This window comes from Poecilia latipinna, unplaced genomic scaffold (assembly GCF_001443285.1).
Source record: "Poecilia latipinna isolate Pla-1442-1.1 unplaced genomic scaffold, P_latipinna-1.0 Scaffold536, whole genome shotgun sequence".
Classification (NCBI taxonomy): Eukaryota; Metazoa; Chordata; class Actinopteri; order Cyprinodontiformes; family Poeciliidae; genus Poecilia; species Poecilia latipinna.
The window spans coordinates 326,556-343,571 of record NW_015113152.1 but is presented as its reverse complement, the minus strand read 5'-3'; the positions used below and the strand labels follow the sequence as shown (position 1 = coordinate 343,571).

At 38.3% G+C, this 17,016-nt stretch overlaps 1 protein-coding gene across 1 annotated transcript in view; it reads right to left on the bottom strand.

Moving 5' to 3' along the window:
• Nucleotides 1-5,709: 5,709 nt before the first annotated feature.
• The window catches only part of LOC106952733 (phosphatidylinositol 4-kinase beta), a 21,395-nt gene continuing 10,088 nt past the window's right edge, over nucleotides 5,710-17,016 (bottom strand). The window contains exons 4-14 of the mRNA XM_015041053.1: nucleotides 15,468-15,878; nucleotides 12,011-12,238; nucleotides 10,746-10,991; nucleotides 10,403-10,509; nucleotides 9,954-10,058; nucleotides 9,087-9,210; nucleotides 8,407-8,520; nucleotides 8,137-8,288; nucleotides 7,577-7,709; nucleotides 7,383-7,503; nucleotides 5,710-6,505 (exon numbers count right to left, since the gene is read on the bottom strand). Of these exons, the coding sequence (XP_014896539.1) occupies nucleotides 6,324-6,505; nucleotides 7,383-7,503; nucleotides 7,577-7,709; nucleotides 8,137-8,288; nucleotides 8,407-8,520; nucleotides 9,087-9,210; nucleotides 9,954-10,058; nucleotides 10,403-10,509; nucleotides 10,746-10,991; nucleotides 12,011-12,238; nucleotides 15,468-15,878 (1,923 nt within the window). The 3' untranslated portion in view covers nucleotides 5,710-6,323. The remainder of the gene's footprint in view (nucleotides 6,506-7,382; nucleotides 7,504-7,576; nucleotides 7,710-8,136; nucleotides 8,289-8,406; nucleotides 8,521-9,086; nucleotides 9,211-9,953; nucleotides 10,059-10,402; nucleotides 10,510-10,745; nucleotides 10,992-12,010; nucleotides 12,239-15,467; nucleotides 15,879-17,016) is intronic.

The window sequence follows — 17,016 nt, the reverse complement described above, 5'->3', positions numbered from 1 at the left end:
CTTTAATTTTATGTCTTTATTTAACCGTAGTGACGTCACGAAGCCTTCATTCACACGGTCACAACCTCCATCAACTCTTTGTGCTGCAAAAACACAAAATCTTAAGAGTTTTTTGGTTTAGTTTCTGGTGCAAATATCTTAGTTTTCTTGAAATAAATCAAAACTAACTTTTAAAAACTTTCCAGCAAGAAATAAGAGCTTGTTTTAAGTTAATAATTCATTATGAGGAACTTCTCGTTCCACTGGGGTTTTGCTTGTTATAAGTGAAAACAATCTGCCAGTGGAACTACAACTGGTTGCTAGGTAGCGGGCTGGCGTTGCTAGGCAACGGTGCCATGACGTGCCGTTAAATTTAACACTTTTTATTTAGTTAAAACAAGCTTCTGCTGGAAAGTTACCTGTAAGTTAGTTTCCTTATTTCAAATGTACCAAAGTATTAGAACTGTAAATTAAACCAAAAATACTTGGCAGTATTTAGTTTTTTGTGACTTTTCACTGTTTAATGGCTTCCAGCTGAAATATTTGATATCGTGTCGTATTTCCAAGCTGCGATATGAAACGTGGAGTGAAGTCCCAGCTCTGTTATTTCTCTACTTTATCACAGTTTCTGATTAAAAAGCTGAATATCTCCTACTTTCCACTATCGCTGTGCGGTTGAAGGTTTTCTTCTCTCCAGTCGTTTCCTCCTGACGAGTCGGTGTTGTAGTTCCAGAACCGGGCGGCCCAAATCAAAGTGCCATGTTTGTTTTGGTGGCTTCTGAGAACCAGTCTGTGCTTTCCTGTTTGTCTTCTTCTCTCATGATATTTTAACCGTTTCACCGCTGTCGCTACGGTAATGTTGTGTTTAATTTGCCATTTTGTCAAACTCAATAAAATCTGAATCAACGTAAAGGGGCAGTTCTTCACTCTGTTTGTCTCCAATAAGAAGTATTTACATCATAAAGCAATTTAATTTTGTGTAGCTGTTAAATAGATGCTCTTAATTTTATGGATTTATTTATTAATTTAGGGATGAAATGATTGTGATGAATCGAATATTTAAACTAATTTAATCTTTAACTTGAGAACACAGACTGAAAGGCAATGTGCTAAAAAAAAGAGCAGTTTAACTACAAAAATTTACATATTTTGCAGTTAAATTGTAAATGGTGTTTTTTTTTTAGTTTCAATTGTTTGAAATTCTGTAAAAAAAAAGTTTCTTTTGAACATGCTTTTCTACAAATAATCAAGAAAAGGCCGTGCTACAAAAAAAATGTTGCAGATTATTTTGTTTCTGCCATTTATCAAATAGAAAAAGATTAGGTAATTATAATAAAATGAGAAGTTTGGTTGGATTTAACAAAGTATTAGAAAATTTAAAACTAAAACAAGAAAAAGTCCATATAAAATCATACGAGAATAAAGTCAGCATTGCCACTTTGTCCTAGTTTTACGAGTTGATTCTCAATTTTTGGCTAAAAAAATATTTTCTACAATATGGACATGATTTATAAACTACATAAGCTTATTTTCTAAGTATTTAGCTTTAACTGAAATTTTTAATATCGTTTCCAATAAACAACATAAGAGGTTTTAATTTGTTTTGTGGTAAAATACCCTGAAAGATTTTCATGTTTGCCTCTTTTTTAGTCAAAGCCAGACCAAAACGCGTTTAGGTTCGACCAAGATGACTTTAATATATTTAGTGACATGACAGAAAGTTAGAAACAAGGAATCCTTTCAAACGAAACATATTTAGAATAAATGCACTTAAAGTTTCACTTTGAAAGTGTGTATAGCTGATGAAAGGAACAGAAGGCAATGAAAGGTTCTGGATATCGGAGCGAGTCTGTAATAAAACTCGCTCCGATATGTTCAGATATTTGATATAAAAGCACTTCTGAGGGCTAAAAACATTCATCCCTCTGGTTGCATTGATAAGTTTGTTTGCTCTGTACATATCAAGGCATCTTTCTTACTTTTCTTTTTTACATGAAAACATTCACACAGAAAAGATATTTCAGTTGCTTATCTGGTAAACTTTAGTCACAGCTATGTATAAAGTAAGAGGCTTAAAGTTAGCAGAAAGTAACATGATGCTGCTTTCACAACAAATCTGTGCTTGTCCTTCAATAGTGGTTAAACCAACAAAAACAAAAAACATTCAGGAAACCTGGAATATCAGTCGCCTTTCAGCACCTTCGGCTTTATTCCATGATGTTCGTCCAGAGAAAGAAACGTTTGAATATTTCTGGAAGAGATTCACAGAAAATATGGCTGGGAAAATAAATAAAACACACGAAGTGACCTAAACTTGCAATGGAGCAGGCATTAGTCCTGGTTTTCACCACGAAAATAACGAAATTTATTTCTGTCTGAGATAAACTTGCAGGAATTTAACCAAGTTTCATTTTATTAAAGTTTAAAAACTTTTGAGGAGGAGTTTTAAAGAGGAGATTTAAATATTTGGTGCCTCAAACCTAAAGTTTAGTTAACTTTGTCCTTGCTAGCAATTTAGCATTAGCCAAATAAATAGAGAATAAATGTTTATCAAGCAAAAGATGAATTTACCATGTAGAAGTTAATATTTTAGTGAAAACATGAGAAATATTTTGTCATTTAATAAATTAACTGAATGTACTAATGTTAGCTGCTGTTAGTCAGCGGATGCTAATTAGCATTTTTGTAACAATGTCTTCAGTTTCATTTCACTAATCCAGATTATAAAACTGTTGTTAAATATCAACGTTGAGCCGTTTTATGACTTCACGATGAAAGTTGTCAACTTTCAGACAGCTAGCTAGCTAGCATATTAAACATGCTAACACCTGTAGGGCTACGCTCACCTTGTTCACTCATTCAGAATAAAACATAGTTGGTAAAATTTGGGACATTTTGATGAATTTATCATAAAAATGCCTGACTAACCATCAAAACGACGATGTTTTGGTTGAAGTGAGACTTTTAGTCATTTTGCACTGTTGGGAGTTTTTAGCTTTTCTTCAACTTTTTTAGAAATGGTGGGAAAAAAAATGGGGGATAATATAAAAGCTACAATTACATAAGATTAAATTGGATTATATTCCAGCTTTTTACAACTGCTCATCTGCATAAACACAGAGAATTTAACGTTTACACAACAGACATAAATTTGATTGCTTATAGAGGTAGTAAGGGGCTAAAATGGCAAAGACATGAATTGACTTGGTAAATGTCATTATATAATCTTCACTATGCTAAATATAAACAATATTAACCATAAACTGACCATGAACCTTTGCAATTTATGGTAATGAGCTGCTACATTTAATGTTTTCTTATATTTGATGCAACATGTTGGTAGCAAAATTTAAAAATGGCCTAAAGCCGCCAGTCTGTTTTACAGTGAATGAGAGAAACATTCAAACTCAGCCCAAAATCTGCCAGCAAGTCGACTAACTTCTAAATTTTCATTAATGTTAGTAAAGCATTTTAACTAAAATACTGAACCACATGAGGAAACTTTGTTGTGTTGTATAAATATTGAGTTAATACTTTGTGTTCGGGACTCTGGAGTGAAGTCGGCGTAACATTAGATGAGCCTGAAGTTTCTGCTCATCAACACTGAAAACAGACATCACGACATTTTCATGGACAAAAGAAAGCAAAACAAACACTTCGACATGTCCAGAAAATCCCTCGTCACTTTAAAAACCCTTTTCGCTCCTCGATACGGACGATCCTGATTGGTCAGCACTGGTTAGAGGAATGTGTTTTAACCAATCAGGGAAGAGAATGTGGAGCGTTCAAGTCACAACACTAATGTAATTGTAACAAGCTAGGCTATCTGTTGACGTAGCAGGCAGCTAGCAGAGTCGAGAGCGAGCTTCGATTTCATCTTTTCTTTCAGTCAATGCTTTAAATTTGAGCTAATGTTAGCATTTTCCCCAAAACAAAATAAATCTGATAAGAATAAAAAACTTGCGTAGTTATTCCTCTGAAATTTGGTTTGGACCAGCAACGAACAATGACAGCTTTTGCACCAGACGGCAATCACATCTGCAAAGTGAATTCAGCTTATTAAAGTTATTATTCCTTAAAAAAACAAAACTGTAGTTTGTTACTTTTCACCCAAAATGAATGAAACATTTAGAGTAAAACATCTCTTAATATTCATTTAGCTTATAGCGTCGTAGCAAAACTACAACAGCGTTTTAGCGCCTTTGTAGATAGAAAAAAAAAGGAGTAAATTTAGTAAATTTCCCCCAAAAAATTCTGTAATTTTCTAAGAAAAAAAAAAAAACTGGGTAATTTCTAAGTGTGAAAAGTCGAAAATTTGCTATGAAAAAAAAACAAAAAATTTGAAGAAAAAACATGGAAATTTGTGAGTTTTGAAAGTTAAAATTTTGACTTCTGAAACGTTTTTTTCTTCAAAATTTCTGGGGCAGGGGGGTTTCAAGCAAATTTTTGACTTTTTAAACTCTTTTAATTTCTTCACAATTAACCTAAAATAATATATATATAAATATATATATATATTTTTTTTCTATTTACATTGGCTCTAATATGCTGTTGTAGCAAAACCTTTAGCTTGTTAAACTCTTTTCCTTACAAGTGTCGCCCTCTGTTGGCCATGAAACAAAACACAGCTTTAAAACTTTGCTTCCCTTATCAGACGGGGAGGCTGATGATGTTTTCCATCTTTTCTTTGCGTTTTAGGTTTAAATATGATTCTTTTCCAAGAAGTCGACGCTTTAATTCTTTACTGTTAGTAAGTGTGCAGATTTTGCAGTTGTGATGTTTGTCTGGTGACATAAATACCCCTGGAGGAATCCCACTGAGACAAAACGACTCCACACACCAAGTAAAAGACAAAAAAAAATAAAATAAAATAAATAAAAACGTATTCAAGTCTCTTTTCCATCCCTCTGCTTATCCAGAGAACAAATCCAGAAATTAACACCAACAACCCTCAGCTCCTGATGTGCTTTTACTGCGTTAGTGTTCCTGTTCTGTAAGAACAAATACCGATTCATTTCCTCGGTCACTTGCTGGTGTTCGCTGCCCAGTTTGATTTTCTCAGATGCACTACAAAAAACACAAAATCTTCCCAAGTATTTTTAGTTTAGTTTCTAGTGCAAAAATCGTAGTGAAATAAGACAAAACTAACGTACAGGTAACTTTTCAGTACATTATAAGAGCTTGTTTTATATAAATAATTCTGATTTAAAAAGTACCAATTCCACTGGCAGATTATATTATTTCACAGTCAACTGGAACTGAGCCGTTACCTAGCAACCCCAGCCAAGCCCAGCCGGTTACCTAGCAACCCCAGCCAAACCCAGCCGGTTACCTAGCAACCCAGTTCTAGTTCCACTGGCAGTTTGCTTTACATTTTCCCCATTTTATAAATGAAATAATCAGTGAAAGGTGTGTTTTTTCATCAAAATAAGTGAAACAAGCTCCTATATTTTGCTCAAACATTACTTGTAAGTTAGGACACTTTAAATAAAACAAACCTAAGATATTTGCACAAGATGACAAAAATGCAGAGTAAGATTTTGTGTTTTTTGTGCGATTTTCAGCTTGAAAGGGCTTGCTAGTATTTTTAGGTTTGAAGTGGTCTAAAGTTTCCATATAAATAAATCTCTGGATATTGTTTTTGCTTTACTACTACAGGGTTCGTCTGGGAACAACCAGCTGATATAATTTCTTGCAGATTGTTAATAAGCGAACCATAAACTTTTTCTCTTTTTTGGTTATTTTCTTAAGGCTAAGAAATTATTTTCAACCGAGTTCCTCTGTTTTCCAGTCTTGAAATCTGCTGATATTACATAAAGTTGTGGTATTTTGTAAAGCACTTGATTCATTTCCGGGTCAGACGGTTCGTTGTTCAGATCGAGCCCAAACAGAACCGCTGTTCAGTCGTAAATCTCACAAGTTTGGAGTCCAAATTACAGTTTGCAGATAGAGAAAGTTCCTAAAAACAAACGACAAAATCCTTCATGATGAAATGATCGTTTCACAGCAACAGCTTTAAAACCGCCGACTGGTCCAGGCATCAGGACCGGCAGCCTGCGGGTTCTGGTTCTGAGTCGAGTCCAGTAGAAGTGGTTTAGGTCCAGCAGCACAGTAAACTCATGTCTGATGCCGTCTGACACGTTTAGTGTTTGTGATCCGAAAACGATCCAGATGCTGCATTTTTCCAAGATCCGAACAAAAGCCAGATCAGATCCATCCGATTCCAGAAGAATCACAAAATCCAGTAAATCCAGTCGTTGCCACGGTAACTCCTGAATCCCAAACAGGAAGTGGCAGCAGAGGTGTTTTTTTTGTTTGTTTGCGTTTTCCGCCAGGGTCACAGGTCACATGATGCCGTTGGTGACGTACTGGAAGGAGTCGTAGAGTTTTGTGGTGATGGAGCGCATGGACCCGTCCACCAGCTGCTCCACCAGCAGCTGGAGCTGCTCCTCCGTCAGGGACATGTGGAAACGCTCCTTCAGGCCCCGGATGGTGCTGGAGCCGTGGAAGCAGGGCAGGTGGGAGCCTGGACCGAAAAACAAAAACCCCCGAGACATTAAGGAGATCTATTATTCAAAATTCACATTTTGAACATTTTCTGTATTTCCATTTGCTTCTAAAAGCAGCCAAAGTGCTTAAAATAAACCACCAGCTGTTTCTGGTGTCTGGAAAACGAGTTGTTTCGAATCAAAATCTCCGTAATGTTGAGTCATTCTGAGTCGTTGCCTAGCAACCCAAGCGGAATTCCAGCACGTTTCATTTTACCGCTGTACAATGGCTGCTGGAAAAGACGAGCGTTTTGTTGCTGACTCATCATTAAGAAACCACTTGCTGCATTCTTGTTGATTTAGCAGGAGGCTCTACTTCTGCTTTTCAAAGACAAACGGTTGTATCTTTTTGCAGCTATTTTTAAATTATTATTTCATTATTTTATGTTTGAAAATGAACATTTCATATGTTGAGATATACAAAAGATTTTGTTCTTAGTTGGAAGAACAAAATCATTTCAGAGCCACAGAAGGACCCCGGGCCACACTTTGGACACCCCTACTTTAAATAATCTGATTAAGATACATTTATTCACGTTTTATTTAAAATTCATTACATAAAATTTACTTCTTATTCTGATTGCATCACTGCTGTACCTTGGTACTACTAGCTTATTTATTTAACTCCTTGAAATCTCTACGATTTCAAGGAGTTACTTTATCTTTACGATAAAGTAATTAAATCAGTTAAATCAAAGTATTTTATGTTTTTTTTTTTTACAGCTGAAGTCATAAAATGGGGTTTTAATGAGGCTTAAATAAGCCGCTGTGCAGTAAAAGAGGTTATAAAAGCAGCTGCTTCATAACTGTGGTTAATATTGCACAGATAAAAGGTGCTGCACGTTTTATTTTTACCTTGCTGCATGATTTCGACGATCTGCAGCACCTTCTCCATGTGCTTCCTGGCTGCAATCAGACCCTGCAGCATCAGCATCTTGTAGTAAATAAACATGTCTCCATCGAGGCCGCCCATCACCTGGAAACATCAGAGCAATCTGTCAAAATAAAAGCCTTTCCAGTTCAATGAACTGGTTCCCAGCTCCACTCACGTCTACGAACTCTGACGTGAGTTTGAAGGCGGACGTCTCGAAGCCGAGGTTCCTGGGAGAGCTGGAGAGGATGAAGCCGAAGTCGATGTGGATGATGTGACCTTCAGAGTCCAGCAGGATGTTCCCGTTGTGTCTGCCAGATCACAGAATCCAGAGCGGGTCGATCAGAACCAAAGCAAGTCAACCGCTTTCTTTATTATTTATTGCATATTGGCTGTTATACTCCTAATTTTACAGTTAAGTTGTTATTTAGTCTGCGGCATCAGATTATCATCGGCTGCAGGGATTTATTTCACAGAGTGACCTATTTGTGTTAAATCTTAACGTTTGAAGATTTTTTCTCATTAAAACAATTTTCGTCTCGTAATTAAAGACGTTCTTCTGGTAAAAGCATTTTACCTTTATTCTGATTATATTCTCATAATGAAACAACAATTCTTGCAGCGTGACACTAATATTCTGTCATGCAACTAATAAAGGCCTATATTTCGTTTGTAACGTGTCATTTCAGAAAATAAAGTGACAAAAAACCCCAAAGCTGAATTTCTTTCCCTGCTCACCTGTCCTTGACCTGCAGCAGGTAGCAGATGAGGCTGTACCCGGCGCAGCTCTGGACGAAGTTCCTCTGAGCCGTGAGGAACGCCTCGGTGGTGAAGCTGCCGTGTTCCTGCAGGAAGTAGTCCAGCAGCGACAGCTGACTCTGCTTCCTCACCTGATTAAGACAAACAAAAATCAGTTTATTGTTACATTATCGTCCACAGAAACACTGAAACAGTTTGATGTGGTGAAATGTGAAGCCTGGGCTCTGTGCGGGTCAAAGGTCGGCCTACCTGGTGCAGGGAGACGGCATTGAGGACGGGCTCGATCATCCCGCTGTCTGATGACATCACCAGGATCTTGTAGGGTTTGATCCACAGAGGAACTCGCTCCTGCTGCCAGATGGACTGAAAGTCACACAAAAACGTGAAGACCAGGCAGATGCTGCAGGCCTGCAACTGATCATTGCTTTAGTTATCAATTAATCGAATAAAAACCCACTCCTTTAAAAAAAAACATTTTAAAATGTACAAACTTTTTCTGCAGCTGAAACATATTACCAATATCCTGAGAGGCCTGAAGAGAGGTTAAATAGTATTTAATTTTAAGAATTTATTGACATTTTAACAGTCTTATCAATACAAACGGCCTTCTAAGAATATTCATGATCTTGATTTGAGTTTGACATCCTAAAAAATGTGAGAATAATTATCCTTCAACTTCACAGCAATGAAATACTTTGAGTCGGTTACAATAAGAATCAATATGAGTTACAGCAACACTTAATTTCCCACTGGGACCAAAAAAGTATTTTTAACATTTGAATAAAATCCCAATAAAACACATTAAAGTTGACAAACTGAAAACACTGAAGGTATTTTTATTCTCCCTCCTTCGGCTTTTTGATGGATCTGCTGAGCGGTTTCTGTCCAGGTGTAAAGGTATGAGGCCCAGGTGAGTTTAACTGGTTTACCTGCAGCTGCTTGAGGAACTGGTAGGCCAGCAGCTCCTGCCTCAGGTCGTCTCCACATTTCACGATGACCGACAGCAGCCTCCAGTTGGGCAAGTGGCCGTAAGGAGAGCCTTCTCTGATCCGCCTGACGGCACCACAGAAGAAGAAACTCAGGTGAGGGACAGTTTGGGTTAGAGCAATGTTGACTTACTTAACCCATTTAACAAACACCAACTTAAACGTGCCTGCAGTAACTTCTAAATACAAACAACCTGACATTAAAGTATCGTTGTCATCTTTGTTCATCCTAATGAAAAAGGTGTTTTTTGTAAATGTGCTCAGCCAAACTCAGAGCGTTTTGGGTTAATTACAGGTTTTTACAGTAAAATGATGAGAAACACATGGAAATAACATAAGGAGTTGAGTTGTGAGCATTAATAACATTTTACATTTTATTTGTAATTTAGAAGCAATTTAAAGAATAAAATTGAGTTGCTTTGTCTGAAACAAAAGTCCTCTTGTGCACAATTAAATACAAAAATAATTTTCAGATTAAATCATTTGTAATTAAATAAAAACAACAGCTGTAATTTGGCCGTGAACGAACTGTTCAAAAGAATCGAATCAGTCATCAATACTCTGACTTCTCTTCGTCCAATCATATCCTGGCGTTGTTTCTTTTCTTTCTGTCGGTATCTTTAGTTTTTCTTTTCAGTGACCCGGTTTTAATCCATTTATTTATTGTTGTTGTTAAACACAATCATTTGGTGAGCTAGCTGTAGCGTAGATCGTTGAGCTAATGATCGGTTGTTTACATGCAGTACCCAGCGGGCCACTAGGGGGCGCCCGGGGGCCACAGTTTGAGAAGGACTGCGTTAGAGGACCAACCTGACTTTCTCCTCCCAGGGTTCCTTGAGGGCGACGGCAGACGGGTCCTCTGGGTCTCTCCTGAACGTGGTCGGAGTCTGAGCGAGGTTCTCCGACAGACGGCGTCTAAAAACAAACATGGAGGCAGAAATCAGACGACGACGCTTCACTGCCTTCTAGAAACACCAAAAACTGTTTATTTTTACCTTAGCAGAATATAGATTAATCTCAGAAACTTAACATTTGTAATGGAAACGCAGCTACTAGCATTAGCATGAAAAAATGTGGTAATTTGTTGATTTTAGGTGAATTTCTGTGATCACTGAATGGATTTATTTATATAAAATTTGGCGTCATCCAGCTGAAAACCAAACAAGGCTCTATTTATGAGTCCCTCTGGAGTCAGGAGGGCCACCTAAAGAGCCACAGCGGGCCGGGTTTGGCCCGCGGGCCTCGAGTTTGACTCAGACCTGATGTCTCCAGCAGCGATGAAGACGGGCTCCTTGCTCTCCAGGCTCGTGATGCTGTCGACAGAAAACTGGCTGATGTTGTCGCTGCTGCTGGTCTGAGCCTCTCCCTGAAAAAATAAAACTTATTTATGGTTTCTCCTGAACAAACCGAGGGTTAATCTGATTAATCGATTATTGAAATAATCATCCACTAATCCATCAATCGTTAAATCTCAAAAAAGGCAATTTTCTCAACACAATTATTAAACTAAAACTGTACAAAAATATAAACATTTTGTTTAATTTTTGTCTGTAAATGGCAGTTTTAGCTCCAGTTATCCATAGTTAATCTGGAGGCCGTTACCTCCACCTGCAGCTGTCCGATGTCGTCGGTCGCCCAGGCGTCGTCGTCGTTGTCGTAGTTCGGCACGGTGGAGAAACTTCCTGCTCGGTGCTCCGAGGTCATGCTGCTGCCATTTCCGGGCGTTCCGCAGTCCAGGTTCTCCGCAGAGCGCGCCGAACGGATCCGGGTCTCCGGGATCCGCGTGGGAACCGGAGACGTTTCGAAGCTGTTGCACTCCAGGACCTCCACGTAGATGATGTACGGCGCCTGAGGAACAAATACACAACAAAGGCTTTTAAATGCATTTTCACAAGTTTTCTAACAAACTTTAATGGATTTCAGCTGATTTTTATGTGGCAGATCAACACAAAGAAGCGGACAGCAGTGAGGTGGAAAGAAAATGATGCTGGTCTTCAAACATTTATAATAAAAAAGCTGAAAAGTGTGGCATGCACACCCAATATATTCATATCCATTCACGTCCGTTATTCTTCAGGTTTTAGGAAAAGCATCAAATTTAAACCATTTCCAGTGAATCTTTTCTGGTTCAGGCTTTAATCTAAACCTGTGGATATTTGGTTTGAGTTCTGCTGGATTTGAGTTTTTTAAAACTTCTAACAGGTTTTATTCTAATGTAGAAATGGTTCGGTTTAGATGATGCCAACTCCCACCTGCAGGTGGCAGTATTTCTTACTTCTGATACACTGATGCTTATTTGAATTCAAGTTAAAGTTTTGTTGTTGTTTTTCAATTATCAGGCAAATTTATTTTCATCATTTCAATTTGCACAAGTTTATGGTTAATAGAAACCCAGCTATTGAACATTTAATCGAAGTGATGCTAACTCCCACCTACAGGTGGCAGTGCTTCTTACTTCTACTACCTGGTGCTTTAGCCAAGTTGTGGTTCATCATTGATATGGAGAGTAAAAAAAGTCATATTTACTGTCATATGTAAGCACAAATATTGCAAAATATCTCAACTGATGTCACAAAATCTGTGATTTAAAAAATAAAAAAAATAGCAAATTCCTTAAAGGACAGATTAATGTTTAAAAAAAATAAGTTAATTTTAAATGAAGGGACAGATAATTGTTAATATTATAACAGGTTGATAATGGGTTTTATCAATTATGGCAGAACCGGCCCTTTAAGAACATTAATAATCTTTATCTGGCCCAGAATGAGTTTGACGCCGCTGGTTTAAAAGTTAAAGGGAACCTCAGACACCTTGTTGGCCTGTGTTTTACTTCGGGACGTCAGAGTAAAGGGGGCTTCTGAACCGACCTTGTCCTTGGAGTTGAGGACGACGGCCTGGGTGTGGGGGACCCTGCAGACGTGGTGCTGGTGCTCGGCGGTCGGTAACCAGACCCGGGCCGGCAGCTTGTGGTTGAGCAGCGACAGCTCCGAGATCAGCCGCTGCGTCTTCTGCTCCTTGGTGGGCAGCGTGGCCAGACGCTTCCCGATGCAGAACAGAGACTTGACGAACTCCCTCTGAGGACGGAGACGCTCCGGCTGCAACGGGTTCAGATTCACAAAGAGGAACCAAAACATCAAAAAACGACCCGATAATCCCTGCTACACCTCTGTAACGCCACATGAACACAACAGTTTCAGGGCTTTGAAATAGAAAACAGTTTTTAAAATGGAGTACATTTCCACCAAAACAACAAAAAAACAAAACAAAACAAAAAAAACCCAAAACAAAAAAAACCCCCCAAAACAAAAAAAAAAACAAAAAAAAAAGGTTTTTTTCTCAAAAAATCTGCCAGAAAAAAAATTTTTTTGAGACAAATCTCAGAAATATTCTGGAATTTCAGAAGTTGGCAAAATTTAAACTTTTGAAACAATTTCTGAGTTTTTCCAGCAAATTTTCAACTATTCAAACTCAAATGTTCCCGTTTTGTCTAGAAAGATTCTGAAATTAATTCAACATTTTTTTTCGACTTTTCAAACTCAGAAATATCCAGAAAATTTATGAAATTACAGAAAACATTTCTGATGTTTTTCTTGAAAATTTTCAAAACTTTTTTATAGAAAACTAAATTTCTTTACAAAAGTTTCTAAAAAACTTATGTTGCATTTATTTGCATTAATTTAATTGGTTCTGTATCAATTATTCAATATTCCATCAGATGTATCATCTATTGATATTGATTACGTGTTTATTGCAATATATTGGTATTGATGTATTGTCCAGCCGTAATTCATGACGAGTTTTGTATATTCTACAATAATTAACACAAAGATGTATAAAAATTTACTGCAAATAAACTCACTAATCAGAAAGATGCAGCAGCTAAAATTATCATTTATTTCTGTTTTTATCCTTAACATCTCAATTGTTTCTACTATATTTTTACATTTATTGAGACACTCAATTATTATTATTTTATTCAGTTATTTTACTTGCCTTTAAGAGTTGCTATTTTTAAAAATTCATTGTGCTTTCTTTTGTGCTCGATGACAATAAAATGAGTAAAATGTTTTTACATCATTTGATTGAGACCAAACAGGCTGAAAGCCAAACACTGAACTCAAATGTAATATAAAAATTATCTTGGCTCCTTTTTGTTGCAACAGCTTCAGAGTGTCGCCACACTGATCTAAAATGATAAGAAGAAAATGTGCAACAACCAGAAACAGGAAATTAACATCCGACAAGTCATTTAATTATTGCTCTAATGTTAATTTTCATTTTTAAAAAAAGAGAAATCTCGCTGGTTAAGAGTAGTTTGCATTTGCATCATGAATATTTTAAATGGAGTCTGGCATCTGTTGCATCTGCGTCCTGTCGCCGTAAGCCGACACTCGTCTCATCGAAACCCCGCCACCTCCTCCGCTCCGTCTCCACGGCAACCACTCCTTTCACAACGGCTAGTTTATGTTGCTTGGCGGCGGCGTCATGTTCCTCTCCCCCTGAACTTCTCTCACATTGTGCTCCAGTCCACTTTCATCTCTTTGTGATGCAAAGAGACAAAAGAGGAAGTTTCAACAATCGAGCTTCCGCCTTTAGGGAACAGAGAAGAACTGCGTCCTGTAGTTCCCATCAGCATTAAACGACAAAGCGTTGAGAGAAAAGGCTTCACCAAATCGGAGCGAAGCTTTAAAGTCAAACTTTGCGTCTGATTATGAACCAGGCGTTCATTTGACGTCAGAGGGACGGGCCTTCCTGAAGCCCGGCTGTAAGCAAACGTCTGGCGCAGCTCGGATCGTGTTGCATCAACATCCAGTTGGACGCGTCCGTCTCCCAGCCAGGCTTCCGGCGCTCTGCGTTCTCTTTTGCAAGTTAAACAAGCTGAACCCGAACGTACCTGCTGACAGCCGCAGTCCGTCATGTCAGCAGCAAACATTCCTAACGTCTCAACGTCTGCAGCCAAACTCAGAGAAAATGTTTGACTTTCTCAGTTCAATGCCTCGGTTGGTTACTCTGTCTAATCTGCACCAGAATTTCTTTCTAGTTCTGCGAAGGAAGCGAGATCAAAATCAAACAGATTTCCTTATCGGCAGTTCAAAAGTTCAGCTTCAGAGAATAAAGAAGCCTTATTTCCCAGATTCAGTTTTTCCAAACCAGAATCGACTAATAAATTTCAGATGAAGTGGAAAATCAGAACAAAAATGACAGCAGTCGTTTCTTTAAGTAGGTATTTTCTCCACCACGTCACAGAAAACGCCTGGCTCTGAGCCAGGATGTGACCGAGCTGCCAGCCTGGAATGTGACAACACACTTATCTTTTGGTTTCTCTGCAAACTTTGGCTGGAAACCAGTTTAACCTTCCTCATTTGACTTCACATTGTGTTTGGTTCCAGCTAAAACCGTCTGCGTCCGTTAAAAACCAGACAACCATCAGATTTTCCTGCTTGGGTTGGATTGTGTCGGGTTTATTTTGGATGAGTTTCCTTCAGAATCAGTGGAGCTTTTAGATCATCTGCAGATTCTGTGCAACATGAAAAACATCTGGAATCCAAACCGGCAGCATTGCCACCACAAAATGTCTGCAACACTTCCTCGATATTACACTAATGTAAAAAAAAAACAAACAAAAAAAAACACATTTATGCAATTGTGGAAATGTAGTTAATAATTAAACTGCACACAATAACTACATTTAATCATATTTTCAAAATTACTGACAGTTATTGATGATGCTGTGGAACAAACTGTGGAAAAAAAACCAATTTCTGATAAAGTCAGTTTTTTAAAGCATCATTAACTAAAATTTATTGAGGCAACAATAAATCAAAATTCTTATGATAATAAAATGTCATGATAAATGACAACCGCTAGCGAGGGCTGGACAATGTGGCTGATAAATGTATCGCGATATAAGCGATTCATATTAGTCGATATCAATAATTATTGATTTTAATTTTAATTATTTATCAGTTTTAGCTCCATGAGATTGTTTTTGGTTTTATTTTTAAGCAGTTATGAGGCACAGCAGTGAAACCTTAAACTGCTGCAGTGCCAGTTCCTCAGCAGGTCGTTGCTAGGTAACCAAGGAATGAGTGGGTTGCTAGGTAACCAGAGTGAGCGAGTTGGCAGACTCTACCAACTTAGCTTAGCTTGACAGTTTAAGCAGCTAAAGTCTTTCCTCTGCCTACAACTCCCAGAATGCCGTGCGGTTCTGAAGTTCAGTGAAATTACTGAACATTATCTGTAGATATTGATTGTTTGTGGTGATTTACTGGTTGTTACAGACTCATCGCAGCAGAAACCCGTCCTGACGTGACGACCTCTCACCTCTTCATGGACCGCCTCCACCTTCGGGTTGCTGCCCGTCCGCCTGAGGCCGGCGCCGGGGAAGCCGCTCGCCATGGTGGCGTCGGACTTGGATCTCTGGTGGGTCCTCCTGGACGGAGAGACGAACACGTCCCCCTGGTCGGCGCTGTCCGGGGAGCCGCAGGCGTCCACGTTGCTGCTGTTGTGGCGGCGGTGGTGGTGGGGCGGCGAGGGCAGCGGGCTGTCGGAGACGGACCCTGAAACGGACGAAGGCTCGTCCGACCGCGGCTTGAGGTCATCAGACAGGATGAGCTTTCTGAGCTTGGTGCCTCTGGAGTGGCGCTGCGTGGAGATGTGCATGTCGGAGGAGTAGGCGCCCAGCAGCCAGGCGGACAGCAGAGAGAAGGTGATGCTGGACCTGCAGCGGTGGACCTGAGGGACAAATCTCAGGGTTAGCTTCCTGCAGTAGAGTAATAACTTATACTGAGCTACATTTAAACCAGGATTTATTAACCCAAAACGTACGTAGTTATGGTATGAATGAATAAAGATGTAGAAAATTAATTTTAGGTTATTCTGAAACACAAATGTACGACGGCATATCAAGCCCATTGTAGATGGAAATATACATGTTTTTCCTGCCAAAGAACTAAAAAAAAAATTCTAAAAAAAAAAATAAAATAAAATGCTCAGAAATTTGTGAGTTTCAAAAATCAAAAATCAGCAAGAAAAAAAAATATTTTGAGACTAATCTCAGAAGCTTTCTAGAAAAAAATTAATGGAGATTTTCTGAGCCTGTAAAGTTGAAAATGTTCAACTTTTGTAAATTTTTTGATTCAAAAGTCAAAATAAATTTTAATCCCAAATTATCAGTGTTTTTTTTTTTTCTTGGAAATTTTCTACTTTTGTAGCTCAGAATATCTTTGTTTTTTCTAAAAAAAATTCCTTGATTTTCCCCTCAATTTTCAGACTTTTGCAGCTCAGAAATTTTCACCTTTTTTAAAAAAAATTCCTGAGATTAAGCCCAAAATTTCTGAGTTTTTCCTCTTAAATTTCAGACTTTTGCAGCTCAGAAAGTTCCGAATATTTTCTTAAAATTTTTTGAGATTAATCTTAAAATTTTTAGTTTTTTGGCAGAAATGTACTCCTCTTTCCCTGCTTCACTCCATCCACCATGTCTGTAGCAGAAATGAAACAAACTGCTGTGGTCGCCACCTTTTGTAATGTCGGCATAAATGTAATAATGTTATTACATAACGTGGCAGAAAGTATAAAATCAAGGATTTTATTACATATTGCAGCTTTAATGATGTTTTACTACATTTTGAAGCCACATTTTATTACATTATTCCATATTGTGATGTCGTGACATAAAGCGGCGTCACCAGGTGTGTCTGTGTTGTTCTGTGTGTGTCTGTTGCTGTGTGTGTGTGTGTGTGTGTGTGTGTGTGTGTGTCTGTTGCTGTGTGTGTGTGTGCCTGTTGCTGTGTGTGTGTGTGTGTGTGTGTGTGTGTGTCTGTTGCTGTGTGTGTGCCTGTTGCTGTGTGTGTGTGTGTGTGTGTGTGTGTGT